Raw genomic sequence first — 20,256 nt, forward strand, 5'->3', positions numbered from 1 at the left:
ATAGACAGCTACAAAAAGTGAAAGATAAGCTCATTGCAATAGCAGGTTGCCATTATATTCTGCAATAAAAAGAAAACTTCAGATTTTTATGTCCCTTCATACATTATAAGACTCTTCTTTTTAGGAGGTAAAGAGATGCAAAAAAATGAGAGATGTTCTGATTAAAAATACCACAATATCAGGTTTCTATATGGAAAAAAAAATCTATTTTTTTCTACAGCTCCAGCAGAATATAGTCCTTTTCACCAGAAAACTTTTTGCTGGATAAATTGAGAACACAATAGATCTCTCACGTCTCCTAGTGCTGTGTTCTAAGGTGTTCAGACAGCTACTTCAGAACGGGCATTGCAGTAACAGGTCTTGGTACTGTTAAAAATGGTTTGCACTAATTATTTACATGGAGTGTGGAAGCTCACTATAACCATTGCTGTTGTTCTGTAGTCCTGGAAAAGAGTACAAAGCTTGTAAAACCCTGTTCTGCTTGCATCTGGAACACTGGAAGCCTTTCTGAACTGTTCTATAGATCGGTATCATAAGGATTAAGGAATGCATTAGCAGTAATACCAGTAACAGCTTATAAAATGCTTACACCTTAAAGCCACTGCAGATGAGAAGCACCTCAGTGAAAATCAGATGGACAAAAATGACAAGAATTTTAAAGCAGGATGGAAGAGAAATGGCAAATGAAATCACAGAGGCTTGGAATTCGTTACCTCCCTCAAACACATTGTTAACAACAAAGCAGAAAAGCCAGCCATGATAACACTTACGTCATAGCTTGATAAATGTATTCAATTCCATAGCGCATGGCAAACTCATCCACAATCTCTTGTGCAGCGTCATCGAAGTACACCTTCCAGGCCTCATCGCCTTTCACTTCGGGGATTTTCACCACACCGTTAGACTTCACTTCCGTCAAGTAATGGAAGAGATTCTAATGGTAAGAAATGTTTCAAACATGAAATTTTGGCTTTTAAGAAGTATTCTGAAAATATATCCTACATATAGTCATCAACATGTGAATTGTTAGTCCATTTAAAAATTATTTTTCCAAAAACTAGCTCAAATTAGTCAGCAGACTTGTGACGCAGAACATTGTATCTCCTTGAAATAAAGTCCTGCCTGCTAACTGGCACAGAAAAACTGCAGCATAAAATAGTGCAGAAACTTCTCTTTTATATGCCCTTGTTAATGAATGTAACCGTGATGCTGTAATACTTATTACAGCGTGTTTCAATTTTAGTTGTATCTCTGACCAATAAATTTCAAATTCATTATTTTTAAGCCCTTAAGTTACAGGGAGCTAACAGAAATACTGCAGGTGCCTCTCAAGTTGTGCAAGGTGTGCAATAAAGGGTAGATTTAGTACCCTTGGGAGGGTACTAAACTTGACATCCAAGGCACAGAATGCTGCTCAGAGTGCCTAGATCTGTATGCATCCACAAATTCCACAACTGCATATGTATTCACAAAATGCAACAGATTTTATATCCAATTTTCAGTGACTGAAAAAAAATCCCCTAAAACTTCAAAGTACTTTCAGTTTTGCTCATTAGCCCATGACTGTCTCTTGGATTATCTTAAAGCATTTGAATATTGTCATTTACTTCATAGGCCCAACATTTGAAATTTCAGGTCAAAATCTCTCAGCACAAATGCCCTAAATATCTGATTTTACAAACGGCGAACAATGGGATCTTGTGGCTCCATGCCAGTGGTGAACTTTCAACCACATATTAGCTATCAGCTTTCAGAAACTACTTGTATTTCCAGAATAGATTTTCTACATGGACCACTATTTGAAGGAAGAGTAATCAGTTACAAAGAAAATCTTTCAGAAAACACACCTATTTATCGGTGTTGATTTTTTTCAATGTCGACGAAAGCGAACTAGTCGAAAGGAAAATTAGATTTTATCATATCTGTGTTTCTCCTTCTTCTCACTCTCCAAAATATGAATTACTTTTGAAAACCAGAGAAATACTTTACAGTATACTTCTGTAATATATAGAAATGTTTGTATATTCCTGATCTTAGCAATCGTGTATCAAAGTGCCAAATCAAAAAATGTTCAGGGAGAGTTTATCTGGCTAAACCACTTTTTCTAACCGCCTCCTGGCAGGAATGATCTGTTTGTTGGTCTTATGTCATTATTCTACCCTTTCCTCTGAACCTGATACTTCCTCAGCAATACAGAATGGGAAATCTAAAATAAACTTGTCTTGAGGTACAGCAGCAGTTACTTGTTTCAGTGTTCTAATGTCCTGTAGCATTTTTTCCTTATTCATGCAAAAACTGAACAGTAATTTCTGTACTGTATATCATAACTTCTCCAACTTACCTCATGTAGACAGGTGTACTGCACATGATAGGGAGCAACTTTCTCCTCTCCTTCAATTTCAACGTTGATTTTCAGTCTAATGGCACCAGAGACAGCCGATTTATCTGTTCGCTTTTCTGAAGAGTGGAAAAGTAATACATTAGAAACTACCAAGAACATATGTATGTCATACGAAAAGCTTTCATAAATTGTTCTAGTTTAATCTTTTAAAAGCCATGGAGTCCCACTGTTGAAAACGAGAATGTTTTTTAGTACCTCACACAAGGTTCAGGTGCAAAATACAGTATCTAACTATGGAGTAAAGAATCTTTCTTATCTCACATATCCAAACAAGGCTGCAGAGCTATTTATTTACTACTTTCTCCATATCAATTGAAATTACTTTAATTTTATACCTAATATCTGTACTAATTATTATTATTTCCCTTTAGTTATGAAGATTTTATCAACAACCTGGACTACTCTGTCTGAATGTGATGGGTTGATTCTGGTAGGTGTCCACCAAAGCTGCTCTATCACCTCCTTTCCTCTGCTGGACAGGGACAGAAAATCTAATGAAAGCCTCATGGGTCAAGAGGAGGATGGGGAACAGATTACTTACCAGTTACTGCCATGGCCAAAACCAGACTTGACTTGCGGGAAAATCAATTTGTTACCAGTGAAATCAGAGTAGGATAGTGAAAAATAAACCCAGATCTTAAAACACACCTTTCCCTCACCCATCCCTTTTTCATAGGTTTACTTCACTCCTGATTTTTGTCTACCCCTTCCCTGCCAGTGGCACAGGGGGATGGGCAGCAGGGGATTTAATTTTCAAATCAACCTGTAATGTTTATTATTTTAGAAGTCATGCATTGGTACCAAAGCTACTTATTTTGAAGTCACAAAGTTAAAGACAGTAAGACTACCTAAATTTGTTTTAAAAAATCAGTAAGGATCATACCTAAATTATACCATACATCCATTTCTCCACTCAGTGTTCTTACTTCAATGATTGTTTGCCCAAGGAAGTCATCTGATTCCTTTTTGAAATGTTGTTTTACTCTAGATTTGATATCATCATCTTCATCCCATACTCTTACTTTTATTCTATCTGTCGAGTTATGACATTCACTGGAAAAACAAAATAAAACACAAAATGTGAGTGATATATAAACTATATTACTCTGCACTGCTGTCTAATTCATTAAACTCCAGCTCCACACGCTTGCTTAACTGCACCAAATGTCAAAGCACAAACAACCTGCAACATCCAGAGGAATAAAAGGCCATCCCAGACTGCCAGGGACAAAACTACAATTACTATATGTATGAAAATTACTACATATAAAGAGAATACATTGATTCAATTATATATACATAGATATTGTATTTAGGAATGTCAATAACTGCTCATTCAAATTTTTAATATGAAATTCATACTTCTTGATGCTATTATTTAACAAATATCTTAGGAAAGATACAGTTAGGTCAAGTTTATTTGTTTTGCAATGCCACGTAGTACATACAGTAAACTACCAAAGTAGTATGGCATAATACAAAAAGCAAGAAAAACAATTTAAAGACTATTTCCAGTGTTCGTCAGGAAGTGTTTGTTAAAAAACAAGAAGTATGCACAAACATCCCAGCAAGAAAAGAAAGACAATCAGAAAACCCCAGGAAAATAAGTATCTGCTTTTTAAAAAAGATACATTGATGCTCTTCAAGACCTCCATTCCCTAGTAAGGAGAAAGAGTAGGGACCATGCCATGTTCTAAAAAATTTCTTGTAAATGTAAGTGGCTTACTAACCCCCCCTGGGTTGAGTGGATTTGAGAAACTGCTGGGTGTATGAGGGCATGAGACTGGCTTCACTTGCAATCTGCAGAGTACACAGGGGATAAAAAATTCTACTCCCAGCTGCACCCTGCATTTATTTGCACAGAAATGGAAAAGGAACTCTATTCCTGCTTAGTCCTACAAGGCACAATGAGGACTGTTTGCTATCCATTGGTGATGGCTTTTGATGACTTGATTGGAATACCCCAACACTGACTACAGAGGTTTGGGTCAGTGAAAACTTTCTGCTGATGTTTGACTAGTACAGAGCTGGCATCAGTTAAATCCATACCATACTCATGCATCCACACAAAGTATGTTTTTAATATCCATTCACTAATGCTACAGAAATATTTTATATATTACATATCTTTGTTTATCTTTAAATATGGCTTTGAAACGTAACAGCAGATGTACATCTTCAGCAGGGCCTTACTTTGACACTTGATTAAGAGGTTTTTCTCAAATTCTATTCCAAGCACTATCACTGCTTAGTGATCTGTCTCTGTTTTCAGTGTTAAAACAGTAATACTCCAACTTATCTTCCAAGCAGCACCCCTCAGGGGTATTCTAAGAATTAATTAGTGGTGGTAATGGGCTTTGGAAGTATAAAGTGCTGTAAATGGTATTATTACTGTCAAGGCCAATCAGACACTAAAAATGGCATGCACAGCTTTTACTCTGCCACACTGTGCTATTCAGTGTCACAGAAATCCTTGTGTCTGTCTGTATTCCAGATTTTAACTTTGCAGATAATTCTGGTAATTAAAATGTACATTGTTCCATGATTAGCAAAACTAATAAAGTCCGTTTTCCTTTTGTCTTATGACTGGCTTCCCTGACATCCAACCAACCACAATAACCTATTGAATCTTCTCCCACAGTTGGGGTTTTCATAAATTACCCCTTCATGTGAACTCCTGATATCTGTTATGGGGTGAGCTTGTACTGAGGACAGTTAGCATCTCATCCCTCTCTGACCACATATTTTCATAGAACATGACAGACATACTACTTGGCAATCTGTGAAATTTCTTTGACTGACTCTGATCACAAAATTCAAAAGCCATTGGGAAGGACACATAAGATGTAGGAAGACAGAGATGGATCAAATAAACATCGCTGCCTTAAGAAACTAGGCTAAACACAGAAACCATTTCATTCTCCTGAAATGTAGCTCTAAGTTACTGCTTAAAATTGCTAAAGTCCTGAATTGCATTTAGCTGTGCACCCAACAGAAATAATTGACAGGGGATTTCTATAGTGACATAGGGAGATCTGTCACTGGGGAGGTATTTATGTGACCCTCATCACCATACCTGTGTTTCCAATAGAGGTTTTATTCCTGCTTGGATTCTCTGGCAGATGCTGCATATAAAAAGTCATTGTGTACTTCAGCACAAACATCATATTTTTATTCTCCTGAGACAACATGAATTTCCCTCTGATATACACTTAGCTGATTAAGAAATATTTATTGAGATGGTCAGGATGACTGTACTATTCCCTGATATCCTATGATTGTCTTCAGCATCCTTTTCTCCTTTAATCTTGGGTCACTGAAACATGGTGACACCTGGCACAACCATTGTGTTAACTCGTGTTTGTCTTTGTGCCGAAACTTCAGCACAGAGTCAGCTCTGCTACATTTGTAATGTTCCTGAGCAAGACCACAAAAATAGCATGGATTTGTGTTTAAAAACTGAAGAGTGGATGAACAAGTATTTCCTCCTGGCCTGCCCTGTGGCAGTGTGACTGCAAGGAGGTTTACTGCTAAAGTTACAGAGCTGTCTCTCAATGATCCCACTTACCTGCCCAGACTCAGAAACAGCCCTGTGTAATGACATGCACATTCTGCTTTACAACTTGTCACTGCTAACATCTGACCAGAAGCTCTGGCTGCAACTCCTGCTTCTGTTTACTCCAGAAAAATCAGCCCAGAGAATTAAAGGCTAGACAACATATGCCTACTTTCAGTGTTCCTCTTATAGCCACTTTGCTTTATGTGCTCAGTAAAAGCATTCACAGAAGTGTGAAACAGGAAGATGAGAAATGAATTGTCCTCTAACACACAGAGAATGAAGCTACTGATGCGTCTGAAAACTAGAGAAGTTGCAGTCTGTTCAGAGATGCAAGACAGAAGAGACAGTTTTAATAATTTACCAACAATCTGGTGATACTACATTACTTTTGCATTTCCAGAATGCTACACAGACATGAAATAATCCTCATAGAATTCCAGCTTATTCTAATGGCTAGAGTAATAAAATTGTAATAATAAAGTAACTTTACAGCAGTAAGTCAATGTAAATTTAATATTAGAGGCACTGGCATGACCTGATCTCTAAGAGATCTGCACCAATGTTAAAATGACAACTAAGTGATATTGTGCTACCTTCAGTAAATTCAGGAAGCCACTTATTGCTTTTATTACCCCTCATGTTTATTATTATTGCCATTACTGCAAGGCAGAATCAGATCCAGACCATTGCTATGTCCACTTTGTTCTTAGGTTTTTTGTTCACAGACAGTTCCACGGTCCCTCAGGATATCTCTTCCAGAAATTCATTAGCCCCACTCCTGGCAAACTTTTTCTGAAGTCTGATTTAAACCTCTCTAAATGTAATTTGTGGCTATTACTTCTTGTTCTACTATAACAGTAAGCATGGAAAATTGATTATTCCTTTCCTCTTTGCAGGAGAAAGGATGTGTTTAAAGACATCCTTACCTCCACTACTTGTCTCTTCTCTAGTCTGGACAGTCCCAATTCTTTAGCAGTGTTGTCACGGGCCATGCTTTCTGATAAAGTAGAATGAGACTAATTATGCTTTTTCTTGCATTATTTTACTCTGTCATAACAAAAAGAGAGTTGTATAAAATTAATCTTGATTGACAGCAGTTTGAAAAAAAAGATTCAGACCATGCACGCTGTACTTTGAGAAACATTACTACTGAACAAATAATTTATCATTGGAATTGCTTCTTAGAGGTGTTCTGCTCTCTTGGTTTGGGATGAGGCTGTGCGATACAGTTATTTTAATTAGTAGAATGTCTCTCAGAAACTTGGCTGATTATTGAAAATTTTTTAGAATGGATGAATCTAGTAAACTAATGTGTAGGCTTTATTAATCAATTTGTTTTATGTAATTTAATTCTCTGTTATATACTCTTGCTTAGGAGGCAATCCTTGAGCTGTTTCAACAATTCTGGCGAAACTGGCTTAAGTATGACTGGAAACTGGAGCACCATTTAAGCAGTTAACCAATCATATTATTTTCAGATACAATGAATACCATATTTTTTAAAAGTCAACTCAGCTGATCAAGAATGTATAAAAGACCAGTTGATAGGGACTTTGGTGAAGTCCTCTTGGCCACTGACAGTAAATAATGCTTTAAATGAACCCACTAATCATTTATTTCAGAATAAATAATGTGCAAGTGCTATGCTTTAAAGTAACTCTAAAGAAAGAACATCTATAGCCGGATAACGGAAATCAGCTTGGGCAAATGTTTTCATGCACTGAAAGCAGCAATAGAAACCCAATGAAGATATTTATTAGAGCCCTTTTGCTCTCTTATTAACAGTCAAAATAGGACAAATAAATAATGTAAAATAATCATCCAGTTCTTTGAAAGACCTCTGTATTATGCAATTGTATCTGAGGTTTTTTTGAATGGTCAGAGGAAATGGTGGTACCTGCAAAGACAGCAGGGCAATTTGGAGATGTGTGCTAGCCTAGACAACACTGTCAGACAAAACAGATTTCTGTATTCTAGTAACCAACTGTCAAATGAGTCAAGAAAAGAACAAGAGCAGACTTTTATTATCAAACTAAAGATTTCTACAAAGCTGTAAACTATACATTCAAAATATATCTTTCTGTAATTAAAAAAAAAATGAAAATGCAGTCCCTTTTCTGGTTGATGCCACACTCAACCAGAAAAAGAAGGCGACAGCTGCAAGACTCTTCCAATGCTCTGGCATTGAAAGAAACTCTCCTATCACTTATGTTTCATTGAAAAAGCCACCAAAACTTCTCTGATACCTCATTTCTAATAATGCCAGGAGAAAGGATCAAAGCCCTTAGCACCTATACTACATTCATTAAATGAACATCTGTTGGCCTATTTGCTTCTCTACCTTGTGCATGAAAATGCTCTATTTTAGTTGTGCCTTATGAGGTCCCCTGCTAAAATCTATGCCAGTGTCCCATGGTCATTTAGCAGAGGATCAGGCTACATCTTGTTAGAAACATTCTCTCATTGTTACCAAGCAATCATATCTGGGTTACGTGTGGTTCTAAGAACTAGCACACTGCCCTCACTCCATGTGGTATGACTGAGCAAAAGCACAGTGGGGAGCCAATGTTTTTTCCAAGTCCTTGTTTTGGAACAGATGGGAAGATTTAAAAACATGCTTTGGTATAATAAGTAAGTAAAGGATGGTAAGATTTTTGAGACATCTTATTTATGCATTTTATCATTTAAAAGTTATAATGATGGTTATTATTAGATTTTAAACATGATTTAACTATCAATTACCACTAATAGGGCCTAATTTAAATAATACTTCCTGAGTCAATTAAATAGTTATATTGATTTACTTTAGATTTAATCGTCTGGTTAAACATTTATAGTTTATTTAATACAATTTAGAAATTCTCATATACTTTCAGTAGAAATCCAAAGCATTAAATAAGTCAGGAAGACTATTTCAGAAAGCACATGTGCTATAAAAATGTTGGAAAATGTATTCAGTGCAAAGCAGTTTTTCAGGAGGTTCATGCTATAGTAAGGTTTGGGTATAACCAAAGGGCAGCAGATGATAGTAATACTTAGTGCTGGAAAAAAAAAAAAAAAAAGAATTTTCAAGTTTCCAGGCATTTTATTGTAGTCCAGCTCACATCTTTGAGAAACTACATTCAACAAACTTCCTACAAAATTTGCTGAATTGCTCATCCTATTTTTGACATTATGCAGTTCCTACAATTAAAATGCAAGAATCAATCTCCTACTTTTGGTCACTCAAAGCCACTCAGTGATGTACGACACTTCAACTGTTACCAGAGTAACACAGTTAACTCAAAAAACCCTCACTTTCTGGATAGAGGAATCTTGTACAAAGTTTCTCTGAATTACCCATTCATTTCTAATGAAGTGTTTGAAACTGTGAAAAGAATGCCAGACATTATTTAATTCAGCTGGGTTCTCTAGTACCTTTTCCAGACAAATAGAAGCAGCATCTTGGACCAAAACTCTTTCAAACTCTACTGAAACATTAACCTCCACCTCAATAAGATAGCAGATTTTGGTCAAAAACCAAAGAAGTTCTAGATAATAAGAAGGTAACCTGTCATGTTATGAAATCGCACCTTCTTGAAGAAAACAGGGCTCTATTTCAAATGCCTGAACCCTCACAGAAATTGTTTTCACAGTTTATATAGATAGGAATAGTGACAACTTCTTCCCTCTTTATAGGAGGAAAGAAATATGAGAATAAACGAAACAATGCCATCATACCATACACTCCACATCTGACCTTCAGACAACACTCAGTCTTCTGAAAGTATGGACATTACAAACACACCAACCCCAAGCCTGGAGCACACCAGTCACTACCAAATTCCCCAGTTACACCTCGGAGAATCACAGTGTCAAATAAAACCACATTTACCTGGCATGCTCAGTATCTGGCACATAAGAAAGCCCTTCTAATGACAATACTTGGTATGTAAGATTGACGTATGAAAACTGTTACTTGAGTTCCTTTAAAGATTAGAATAATTAGACACCACCAACAGATCCCAAAAAACCACCTTAATTATAAGATGCATGATCACTATAAGATAAAGCCACAATAAATTTTGATGCTCTCTCTATTCAGAACTCACTAATTTCATAATGCTATGAATAGCCATAGTACAGACAAAACATATTTTCGAATTAAGCCAATATTTCACTTAGTAGACCTACATTAACCAAATGTAGATTAAAAAAAGCAATATCAGCAGCATTTTCTATACTTACAAATAGAATTTTTCATCCCATACTGGATTCAAGTTTCCAAAAATAGTTTTTGTTCTTCGTTTGTTTTTGCCAACTTGCACAGTAACATATGGGTCACTTGAGCCGGTTTTGTCCTTCGCCTGTAAGCCCTGAGCACAAAGAACTGCGATAAAAGGAGAGAAACGTGCTTTAGCCCTCATAGCCTTTATTGCCAATAAGTAAATGAGAGTGACAACAGCAACAGGAAACAAAGGCCTCCAAGTGAGGGATCGTAAAGGAAAGATTTCTGGATTATTTCCCCAAAGTCTGTAACTCTGGAGACTGACAAGGTTTGTCTAACTACCCTTCTGGACTGTATCATATTTTAAAATATAGTTTAAAAGAGTAGCAAATATAAAGATTCACCACTGAGAACCAAAGACTTTTCACACATAATTCAAATACTTTTCTCAAAGTTTGGTTTCATCAAAATAGCAAGGAATATAAAGTTGATAGCTCCTTTTGAGTCTGATAGTTCCCTAAAGTTCCCTGCCCCCCAACAAATTAATAAAAATTTCCAAAATTTCTCCAAAGATCCAAACAAACATTTCCAAAGTAAAGCCTCCAATAATATAAAAAATATGCCCTGTGGCTTACAGAACTAAATGTGAGCGGCATGGCTATCATTTGTCATTGACTCTCTTAAGAGATGAGCCATGACTTTCAGAACAATTTCTACACATTTACAGAGAGGGTGACAGTTCAGCTCAATTATCATCAACTGTTTATGTATTTTCTATCCTTTCTGACAGTTAATGTGGGTGTACAGTTAATGGATATGAATTTAGTGGCAAATATAAATACATAGAATTTGATTTTCCATCATAATTCATAAAAGTGGAAATCTCAGGAGAAAGCAGAACTGTCAAAGAGCAGGCTACCAAAGCCGGAGAACTGCAGCTAAGATGCTTGCTCTGGCTCTTACCATTTAGTAGCAGTAGCCTTTGTTATTTTGCACGTATTATTCAAATCATCTCAGAGGTAACATTTAGTTAACATTCTCTAATGTCAATCATTTTGGATAATGAAGCTCCCTTGGTGTGCTCAGAAAAATGATTACCTAAAAATGGCACCTTGCTCAGCAGATCAGCTCTTGGTGTGGGTTCAGTTGTATGTGCTGACTTCAGTGAAAGAAGTAAAATTCTGCTAGTCTTTAACACATCCAATTTCTGAAAACACTCTTAGGAATAAAATAGCATATTTTGTCTTCCCCATTCACTCTAAATCCACAAGGAAACTTTTAGAAGGCAAGGAAGTATCTCTCTCCTATTTATGCAGTAGAATTAAGGGACAGCCTAGCAAAAAAATTGTATGTATTATACTGGCCTGTATTATACAAGACAGCCTTCAGTATCCTTTAGAGGTAGAACTAAAAATAAACACATGAATTAAATATGTCCCGAGTGCTTGGTGACAGTCCCAAAATTCCACAATTATTCTTTTGAGTTTCATGCACCACCTCTCAACCTTCAGAATAGCCTCAGTTTATGCTGAGGTTTTAATTCAAAAACTGAAATGTCAAAGTCAGAGGACCTGGAAATCTTCATGAGCAACCAGGCTAATGCAATTGGAAGCCATCTGGAATATGTTCAGAATGAGCAGAATTATGCAACATCAGCATCACTAAAATGGAACACACCCTTAGTCAAGCAACATGAATGTATAATAAGTTTCAAACCAATCAGATCTGGAATTTGAAGCTCAAGTGTTTTTTTAATCATTCAAAGCCGTTTTTTAGTGAACTTTAACTCTTGCAGTTGGTGGCCAAAAGCTCGTCATTAGCACGGGAGATATTGGTAGGAGGTAGAGGAGATAAATTATTTTCACTTGTCCTCCTTCCTAGAGCAGTAGAATATAAAGTGGTTTTGGCAACTTAAAACTCAACTCTTGCAGCTGGCATCCTATAAATCCAATTGCTTGTAAATGCACCAAGTATGCAATTGAACACACAGTCCAGCTCTACTTATAAAAAATCTTGCTCCTGAACCAGGGGAATAGGAAAGAAAGAGCTCTTACAACAGAAGAAAATTACCTGTGATAGTTATTTTTGCTGACCATTTGGATGTTCCATCCAAAACACTTTGTTTTGCTGCTTTTGTATATTGTACAAAATCTTCTTTAGAAATATTAAACATTTCCTGGATCACTTCAAACACCTCTGGCCTATTTTTCTCTCTAATCTTCATTCTTTCCTTCATAGCACTAATAATATTCTGTGTTTTGTCTTCTGCACCATGTTTGGAACTTTTCTCAGCTGCTCCTGAAATGAGAAAAAAGGTCACCATTGTTATTGAAAATAATTTTGTTCTTTTTCCCGTCTAGGGTCTACAGTCAACTCTTGGTACAGCAGTACCTGAAGGAGATCTCCATTTCACCTGAATAATACCTCATATATATTCTTTGTGATATCTAAAATTATCAGTTTATTTAGTTCAACATGAGGGGTGAATATCCAGCTTCCATCAGTGATATGTGTTGTATATAAAATTATTTATTAAACCAATACTATTCAGTGCCAATCTGTACTGTGGAAACATCTCAACATGTGTACTGAGCAGTAAGCACCAATTTGTGATTTCAAAATGCAATCATTAAACACCACACCTGTGTATAAAACTAGGGAGACTTTTTGGAAAAGAGAGCCTACCCAAGAAACTAATATATCATGGATATGGAATAGAGAGGGTCCCCTGTCCAATAAAATGGTCATTACAGATAATTTCAGTCAGTATATGTGGATGGTAGAAGAGATCAAGGGTAATTATCTGTGTGAGAATACTTCTTAGACTCTGTTAGCCTGTGGTGGCATGTCAGGCAGAAAATGGGCCATTTTTTGGGGATATCCAAACCACTACAGTGTTTATTGCTTTAAAAAAAAAAAAAAAAAAGATTTTAAGGAGACCAAGCTGTTGCAGATCTTATTCACAGTTCTTTTCAGAAGTGCTCTGGAGAGATTTCTCTCTCTAGCAATTGTAACTGATCTCAGAGGCCCTCTCAAAAACGAACTCAAGTTCACCTTATTAAAATGTCATTTTTCTGTCAGAGGAAAAGGTTTCTGATCAATGTTTCTACAATATACTCTTGAAAAAATCCCCAAAATCAGGCTTGCAGCTGAGTGTGAGAAAAGAAACATCAAACAGTATGATTAGAATGGTAGGAAGCAAAAATTTAAATTCCTGCAGTGCTAAACAGGCTATTTCAATTCTTGATGAGATTAACATATAAAACAAGATAGAAAAATACTAAAAAAATTATAATCAATGACACACTGCCACTTGCTATAGGCATTGCTGAATTTTGGCTCATATTGTTAAATACAACTCAAAGGCTTCTGGCACTGAATGTCAGAATTATCATTAGTAGCAGTAAGGACTCCACTCTTCCAAAAAGTCATGAAAACATCATCCAACTAGCCATCCTCAAATCCTGGGAGGATTAAAGTATTTTACTGTTCCCTTTAGAGGATTAGTAAAATTAAAACAAAATAATTTTGAACAATTTATTATGCAATTGTAATTCAGATACTGAATTCAGATTCAACTCTGAAGAAGCACAGAGTTCCTTCTTTACAATACTATCAAACACCAATATGCTCTTTTGAAGGAATTTTTGTTTAGGCACTCAGCTTGAAATGGCTAAAGAAGAAAGGATCAACTCTGTAGAGCTGGAAAGGGTAATTTTTCAGCATAAGATTTCAGTGAAATGTTACAAACCAAATATTACATGCTTTGTTTTCTTCAGTTTTCAATGTGTCTGAAGGTTTCTTGGCACATTGGAGGGCAACTCCAATATAGAGAGATGTAAAGTGGGAGTGTATAATGTTATAAGATTGGAAAATGTGTGGGTTGAAATAGCAGATACCAGTGATCCTAGACTGCCAAGAGGCTGAATTAGATGGCTTCTTCAAGAAGTTTTCCACGGCTTCTAAATCTTGAGGAATCTTGAAAATTTCTTGCTCAGAGTACCTAATCTTTCTGAATATGGAAGACCAAAATTCTAGTGATTAAAGATTATCCAGACTGAAAATTTAGGAATTAGTAGAAGTAGAATTATGTGCTATCATGAAACAAAACATCAGTTGAAAAATTCTCTAGCGATTTTATTACAAAAGAGATGATTGCTGAGCTGCCTGGAAAAAAAGTCAGGTCACTCTTAGAAGATGCAGGAGGGAATTTTTTTTCATTTTCTCTTATTTTCTGCCCTTCCTTAAAAAGTAGAAACGCAACAACACAACTGAATGATAAACCCTGGGCACAATCTGAATGGCAATTGCATATGCCTCTTAGAAACCTTGCTGATTTTTGAGACAACACAGATAAAACTGAAATACGTGTTAAAATACAACTTCCTTTAAGTAAGTATCTTTCTGTTTATACTCATTTATTGCAACTAGTTTTATATCCCCTATTGCTGACACCCTCTACTGCTGTCTATCAACAACTTTTTTCATGCAGTATTGATCAAACTAATTAAGACAATAGTGTAACGTACATTACATAGGAAGTTAACAAGCTCCTTTCACCCTAGGGACTGATACAAACTCAACATGATTGAAATCAATTCTAATTTAATATTGCACCTAGTTAGAGAAAGGGATATCTTACTGAAGAGGAGAGAGCTAATGAAAGTGTTACTGGTTTTCTTCCAAATCAAATTTAGAACAAGTTTATATATTGACCCTAATGATCTTGAGATGTGAATTAATTTCTACAGTCTACATTAGAAATCATTATATATTAAAAAAAATAAATCACAGAAGTTTGAAGGCCAATGCATGCTACTGATTATGAGATGGGCGAAAGGATGACTATGATAAAAACAGCTACATTTCACTTTATGATGCTCTTAGGATCAACTTTCTCAGAAATAGAAAATTTAACCAATTGGTCAATTAATTTTTTCAATGAAAAACAAGAAACAAGAAATTTTCAAAGTAGTGTACTATGAACACTGAACAATTAATCTGTTGCAAAAAATATGACAGGATGCTCAGAAACATTTGCATACTAATGAGAAGAGTGGGATCCCTTAGGCATGTTAAATATTTAACCTGCAATTTGCCTTCTAGAGGTCTTCCTCTTTTAAGGCTCAGTTGTTCAATGTTCTCAAACTCTTCATACCACAGATGATTTCCAATCTTATTTATTTTTTACATGCCCTCAGACTTATCATCCATATATATATATCGGTAAAAATTCATCAAATGCATCAGGGTGCTCTGAACCATTTTTTAATGGGGCTTTTTTTTTTGGGGCTGGTGATATGGCCAGGAGACAACAGCCCAGTTTCCACCACAGTGAAAAATCACAATTAAACACAGTTGGGAAGTTTGATTTAGAAATTCGTCACTGATTTATTCTCCATGGGGTCACTTGCTCTGGGAAATTTTAATTAATTCCTGAGCAGTATAAACCTTGAGCATCCATCCCTTGTGACAGCTCCTCTCACAGAGAAGACAGTGAAAAGAAGCACAAAGTGAGTGAAATATCTTTGTAGTTTTCCTATGTGTAGAAGCTTTGGAACATATCAACAGTGAACAGTCTTGAATAACTCCAGAGTATGGAAGCCCATTTCAAAATCAGAATATCAGGATCTCATATAATAATTGTGTTGTAATTTAAGAATCGCTTAAATACACCTGATATATTTTCACAGGAGAATTCATGGTGGCTGGAACCAAGCTAAGCAAGAAAAAAGTAAAGAAAAGGTTGTTTTGCTTCAATTCTAGTGCCAAATAACTTACTAATTTTTTTTTCCCTTACACATACAGGGTTTAGTATTTTGAAGGGACAAGATCCTACTTACTGTTCCATATTTTTGTCTAATATATAGCACATCAATATGACTACAGTAAGAAGCAGAAATTTTTTTAATATTTCCTTTGACATTTTTTGTGTTTTGAGTTAAGTAAAACAAAGAGGGTTTACTTCAAATAATAAATGGCTTCAGATGCTGCCATAGGCAGTGGAAAGTAAATAATTCAGCGATATTAGCAAGCATTATTTTGTAAATGCCCAGCAATGTTTGACAGATTTCAAGGACGAAAGCAAAACTAACAGTAGGTTTTCCATAAAGCTTCTGGCTAGCTTCTCAATTGAGGTGCATCAACATGCCTTCACTGATTTTGTGTGATCTGGTCCCTCATTTCAAGATATTGCTGAACATGGACACAAAATCAAAAGGTGTGAATTAATACAACTCTTCAGCTGTCATGAAATACTCACTCTGCAAACAGTCAGCATTTAGGAGGTCTTGGCACTTCTCATGGCATTTGACACCACATTCGGTGCATCTCATGCCTTGTCTGGCTATGCCCCAAAGGAGGCCTTCACATTCATAACAGTATGTGGGAGTTGTAGCTGTCCAAATTTCAAAGTTATGAGGTGTAGTTGATGATATTGGATAGATCAAAGCCTGCAGGGTCTTCTTGAAGACATGTATTTTCTGTTGGGTAAGAAAAAAACCCTTCAGGTTTATTGTTTAACACAAATGAACTGTTTCTAAACTATATACCATTTACACTTAAAATGTTATAAAATATCAGAATATACATAGAAGTACAAAATAATTTCCAAAATACTGATTTACTCATTTTGCTTTACACTTTGAAAAGAACTCTGCATGACTGTTTTGTCTGATTACATACACAGCAGAGTTAAGTTATAATCAAGTTGTTCAATTAAAAAAAGGTCTTATATAATTTTTTTCCTATTTTGAGGCAGAAATGAAAAAAAAAAAGCAGTCTTACATTCATTGGGGCATCTTAAGTAGGTACCTAACATTAATTCTGAATATTCAAATACTTCCTATAGGGACTTAAGCACACTGCACAAAATGTCTTTTCATTATATCCAACTCTGTCCTCTAATACCAAGTTTCTATATAATCTTATCAAATCAAAACAAGCCAATTGTAGGGTTCCATTTTATCTGTATTTCTGTAACAACATACTTACTACTTAATTTTAAGCATCAAGTTGCTTTTTACCATAGACAGGAATGATCCATACTTCTCAAAAATCCAAACCCATTTCTGGGACTGTTTTGGCTTAAGACCCATGACTGGTTCTACTAAAAGAACAGTTATTGGCTTTTTACTGATTAGTACTGTAACAACCTTAGTCTCAGCCCTATGGTGCTTAATAAGATGAAAACAAAGCAGTTCCTGTAGTTTCGCACACAAGACCTTGGCTTATATGGGCACAATGCTCTGGGTGGTTTATTTGAGCCTTATTTCAGACACCCCGAGCTCCTAGGTCCAGGCAATTTATTGGGAATAAGGAGAGCTCAGCAGCCTGCATGCAGAACTTGGCACCAAGCTCAGGTTGACTGTGTCTTTTTTAGGGGGTGGTTGTTCACTAAACACACACATGACTGCTGTGAACGTTTCAGTTCTAGATTCGTTCCCTTATAAATGAATAATTGTTTCTTTTAGAAAGAAGAAACCAGATTATAAAACATACCGCAGTGGGATATTTCTGAAAGTCTGTGTCTGTCCTAGGGTATTGTCCTGAAAACAATATCCATCCTGTAAAGCCTGGCTAAAGATAAATGGTGAGACATTTCATGGACATTTGATCTGAGCACATCAGAGAACACTGTAGAACTGAACTAAGAGAAAAACCAACTGATACAGCAGAAAAGCCTGAAACAAATACTGAATTACTATCTAGGGTGCTTCTTAACCTATCCTTATAACTCCCCTGAAAGCAAGTGAAGGTGTTCAGGTGTTCACCAGTTTGATTTGGCAGACCCTAAGAACAGTGATAGTAATAGCCACCTAACTCTGGAGAACTCATTTCTGTATATTACTGTGCCTTTGATTTCCATGTTACAGAAAAGAAAGTTTAAAACAACTTAAAGTGAATTTATACTTTATAAAGCTTGCTGAAGAATCGTGTTTCTCAGAAACCACTGATTACACTCTCCCAACTCCTGAGCTCATGTAGCCTCAGTGCAAATCCTACCTCTTTCACCCTGTTCAGCCTCAATATTTTTCATATTATAAATACTTCTAGAATTTCGCCAGTAACTTTTACATTTTCTGAAATGTCAGTAAGTAATGAAATTTACCCTCAACAGGCCTTAAAACAAACATCTGAGGGTAAATGAAGTTCTCAGCTGAAAGACACAATTTGTAGATTGGTTTTGCTGCTGAACATGTTCTTTCCCCTGTTGTTAATAAAGCAAACAGCAAAGGAGAATTTTATTTCTCTTACTGTCTAGAGGCTTTCATTCCTATTACTCTTCTCTGTTTAAATGTTTCTGTTATGTGAATTACAGAGCATAAAAACATAGCACTAATAACTTCCAATATAACTAAATAACTAATAACTGGTTTGGCAACATTTAGCACTACTAGCATATAGGAGAATTATTTAGTTATCTGTTTATCCTCTGAAGGAAAATTTACTTCTGTCATATACTTGAAATACTTATCGATGTCATTGATGTATAATTTTCAAAAACATCCAGCTCCATCTTTGTTCAACAAAGCAATTAAATGGGTGCTCGACTGAAAGAATGTGTCTAACTATTAAACTGCTTAAAATGTCTTTGGATCTGTGCTTGAGAACACACAAACTCATTGTGTCATGAGTGTGTTGTACCAGAAGGATAGCTGTGACATGTGGCAAAGCTCAAAGCCTTAACCTCAGGGTATAATTTTTTGAGTAGGTGGCACTTGAGTTTTAATAAAAGGCATTAGTTCAAAGAATTTTCATACTGAATCTAATCAGCCAAATAACCCCCACCCACCAGAGTCACTAATATTCCCTCCAGAAAAACTTGAGGCAGGGTAAAAACTAGAAAAGCCTTAACCAGAAGAATTACTTGCCCAAAGGGGATGCTTTTTCCTTAACTTTCATTGGTGACTCCATTTCTTCATCTGCATTTCACATCTTCATTTAGTGGAGGGTATCTTGAGAATTCTTTTATGCCTGAAAATGTCTGTCCTTTTTGTTTTCAAATCTTGCTCTACCCAGTGTAATGAAGCCCTAGGCTATTAAGTTTGGCTGGCTACTTAGAGAGGTAGAAAAGTAGTGCCTTTCCCTGGTTTTAAATATCTTGCAAGAGGCTTTACTGGCTGTGCCCTTACATTTGTCTGTGAAAGAGCACTCCCTGTCCCTTGGTATGTGCAGTGAGGGCTGGCATAGGACTGCCTTCTCTTATTCACCTCTACTCTGAATTAGCTTTTTACATTTTCTCATCAAATGAATTTTCATGTGTCTAAATTACACTTGCTGTCTGCCTTTGGACTTATATTTCTTTTCTTTTCAAGATTTCTTAAGAAATACCTATTGCTGGTACAGAGTTTTTCATATGGCATGGTTCAAACGGAGGCCAAAGAATACAGAGGTATTAAAATAAACTCAAATGAATTTTCCCTTTCCATTTCTTCTGAATGAGTTCAGTAGTTTCTCTGGTTGATGGCAAGCATTGGAGACATGTTTGGACTGAGCTGTTCACTGGGATTTGCTGCCTTTTTCTTTCCTCCTGAACAGGACCATTTATGTAAGAATCTCTAAGTGTGGTCCAATTATTCTTTCTTGTCCTGCATTTGTTGGCAGTTAATATTATCTCCAAAACTTGCAACTTTAGCCCTTCAAATTCAGAGACTGGTAGTTCTTACATGAGAGGAGGCATGTAAATAAATTGATGAATCTGTATTTTTTGTCATAAAAGGTAGCAATTCTTATACATAACGTTGTTTAGTAAACATCTTTTAGTAAATTACATGGAGTATTTCAGTGTCTCTTACTGAACTCAACTATTTAGGTACAAACTATAAAAAAGTTGAAAAAAATCTTTATTTTGTAGCACTTGGATGCCATAAGTTTTTCCTCTATAATTTTCTCTCAGCCTTGAACTCCTTAAAATCCCATAGTTCTCCATTCTATCAATCTTGGTTGCTATTTTGAGATAGCAGAATAAAATAACTACTGTCCCTACTGGAAGAACATTTCAAACACCAGCTGTTTTCTACCTCAGCAATCCATCCCTGAGCACCACCAAATCATGACTTTATGATTATGATATAAGTACAGAAAGTT

General features: G+C 35.9%; 1 protein-coding gene across 1 annotated transcript in view; it reads right to left on the reverse strand.

The window, feature by feature from the left end:
* UNC13C (unc-13 homolog C) overlaps positions 1-20,256 on the reverse strand; it is a 136,382-nt gene that overhangs the window by 75,684 nt on the left and 40,442 nt on the right. The window contains exons 7-12 of the mRNA XM_066196662.1: positions 16,430-16,649; positions 12,238-12,465; positions 10,188-10,329; positions 3,285-3,454; positions 2,342-2,457; positions 771-934 (exon numbers count right to left, since the gene is read on the reverse strand). Coding sequence (XP_066052759.1) covers positions 771-934; positions 2,342-2,457; positions 3,285-3,454; positions 10,188-10,329; positions 12,238-12,465; positions 16,430-16,649 — 1,040 coding nt within the window. The remainder of the gene's footprint in view (positions 1-770; positions 935-2,341; positions 2,458-3,284; positions 3,455-10,187; positions 10,330-12,237; positions 12,466-16,429; positions 16,650-20,256) is intronic.

The sequence above is a fragment of the Chamaea fasciata genome, unplaced genomic scaffold (genome assembly GCF_029207755.1).
Source record: "Chamaea fasciata isolate MVZ Bird 193981 ecotype frontalis unplaced genomic scaffold, bChaFas1.0.hap1 SCAF_14, whole genome shotgun sequence".
In the NCBI taxonomy this organism is placed as follows: Eukaryota; Metazoa; Chordata; class Aves; order Passeriformes; family Sylviidae; genus Chamaea; species Chamaea fasciata.